Source organism: Ixodes scapularis, unplaced genomic scaffold (genome assembly GCF_016920785.2).
Source record: "Ixodes scapularis isolate PalLabHiFi unplaced genomic scaffold, ASM1692078v2 PGA_scaffold9__187_contigs__length_104089568, whole genome shotgun sequence".
Lineage (NCBI taxonomy): Eukaryota > Metazoa > Arthropoda > Arachnida > Ixodida > Ixodidae > Ixodes > Ixodes scapularis.
The window spans coordinates 22424700-22425832 of record NW_024609884.1 but is presented as its reverse complement, the minus strand read 5'-3'; the positions used below and the strand labels follow the sequence as shown (position 1 = coordinate 22425832).

The 1133-nt window shown below is 45.2% G+C and overlaps 1 protein-coding gene across 1 annotated transcript; it reads right to left on the bottom strand.

The window, feature by feature from the left end:
- Positions 1-453: 453 nt before the first annotated feature.
- LOC121833732 (glycine-rich cell wall structural protein-like) lies at positions 454-822 on the bottom strand. The gene has a single exon (XM_042287256.1). It carries the CDS (start codon positions 820-822, stop codon positions 454-456), a length of 369 nt encoding a protein of 122 aa, XP_042143190.1.
- Between the last annotated feature and the right edge of the window lie 311 nt (positions 823-1133).

The following is a 1133-nucleotide window of genomic DNA, read 5'->3' as shown; positions in this document are numbered from 1 at the left end:
TTGAAAATTATATCGGGTATCATACACGCTTCAGTCTTCTGAATAAAACTGAATTTTGTACAAAAACAGCGCGTTTATATATAATCACTGGCTCCAACGGGAGAAACTGGACATTTCTCTAACTTCACAGTCGGCTTGTTTATTGCTGCTACGCTATCCGTTGTCCATCGCAGTATACCTATTTCATTTATTCAATTCCAGTGCCCCCACCCATAAAAAGTCTGATAGAAGGACAATTTGTTTTATATTACTATGTAAGCGGTCGCCAAACTATTAAAAATATAATTCATTTTCTGCGTCAGATGAAATAAACTAATATAAAAAGATGAACAGACGACTCTGTCATAAAAACTCAAGGTACAAAAGCAACAGTTTAACTGCATTAACCGCTCAAAACAGCAAAAGGGCACTACCGCATCAGCGCTGTTTCTGAAAGTTTTCGGCCAAAGGCCTTCACCAGCCGTGGCCTCCAAAGCCACCACCATAGCCGCCTCCGTAGCCGCCTCCGTAGCCGCCTTTGTAGCCACCCCCCAATCCGCTGTGGGCCAGGATGGGCTGGCCGCTGTGGATCTTTGATATGTGATGCGTGTTCTGGACCACGAACGCTGGACCGGAGATGGACTTCACGTATCCGCTTGTACCCGGACCTCCGAAGTACGTGCCGGCCAAGCCAATTCCGAGTCCTCCAAATCCACCTCCTCCAAAGCCTCCTCCAAAGCCTCCTCCGAAGCCCCCTCCAAATCCTCCTCCGTAGCCTCCAAAACCTCCAGCAAAAACGCAGCCCAAGCACGTGCTGATCAAGGCCAGGCAAGTCTGCAGCATGGGCAGATTGTCACCAGCTTATCGTGAGCAGGTAAAAGCACTTGTCTGCCATAAATTGAATCCAATTTCCGAATCAAGATCTCTGCTTAAGCGGTCGTTTAGCGTTGCAATTGATGCATAAAACAACAAAATGATGTCCCTGGGCCCAATAAGGTAGGCCCGATATAATGAAAAGGATTTTGTAGAAGTATCATTCTTAAGTCTCTCTTTATTCCCAAAATCGTTACCTTTACCAAGGAAAGGAATAATTTATATGACTCCAAAAACAAGAATAGTTTTGATTAAGTAACCAAGTCCCGATTGAAAGGTCG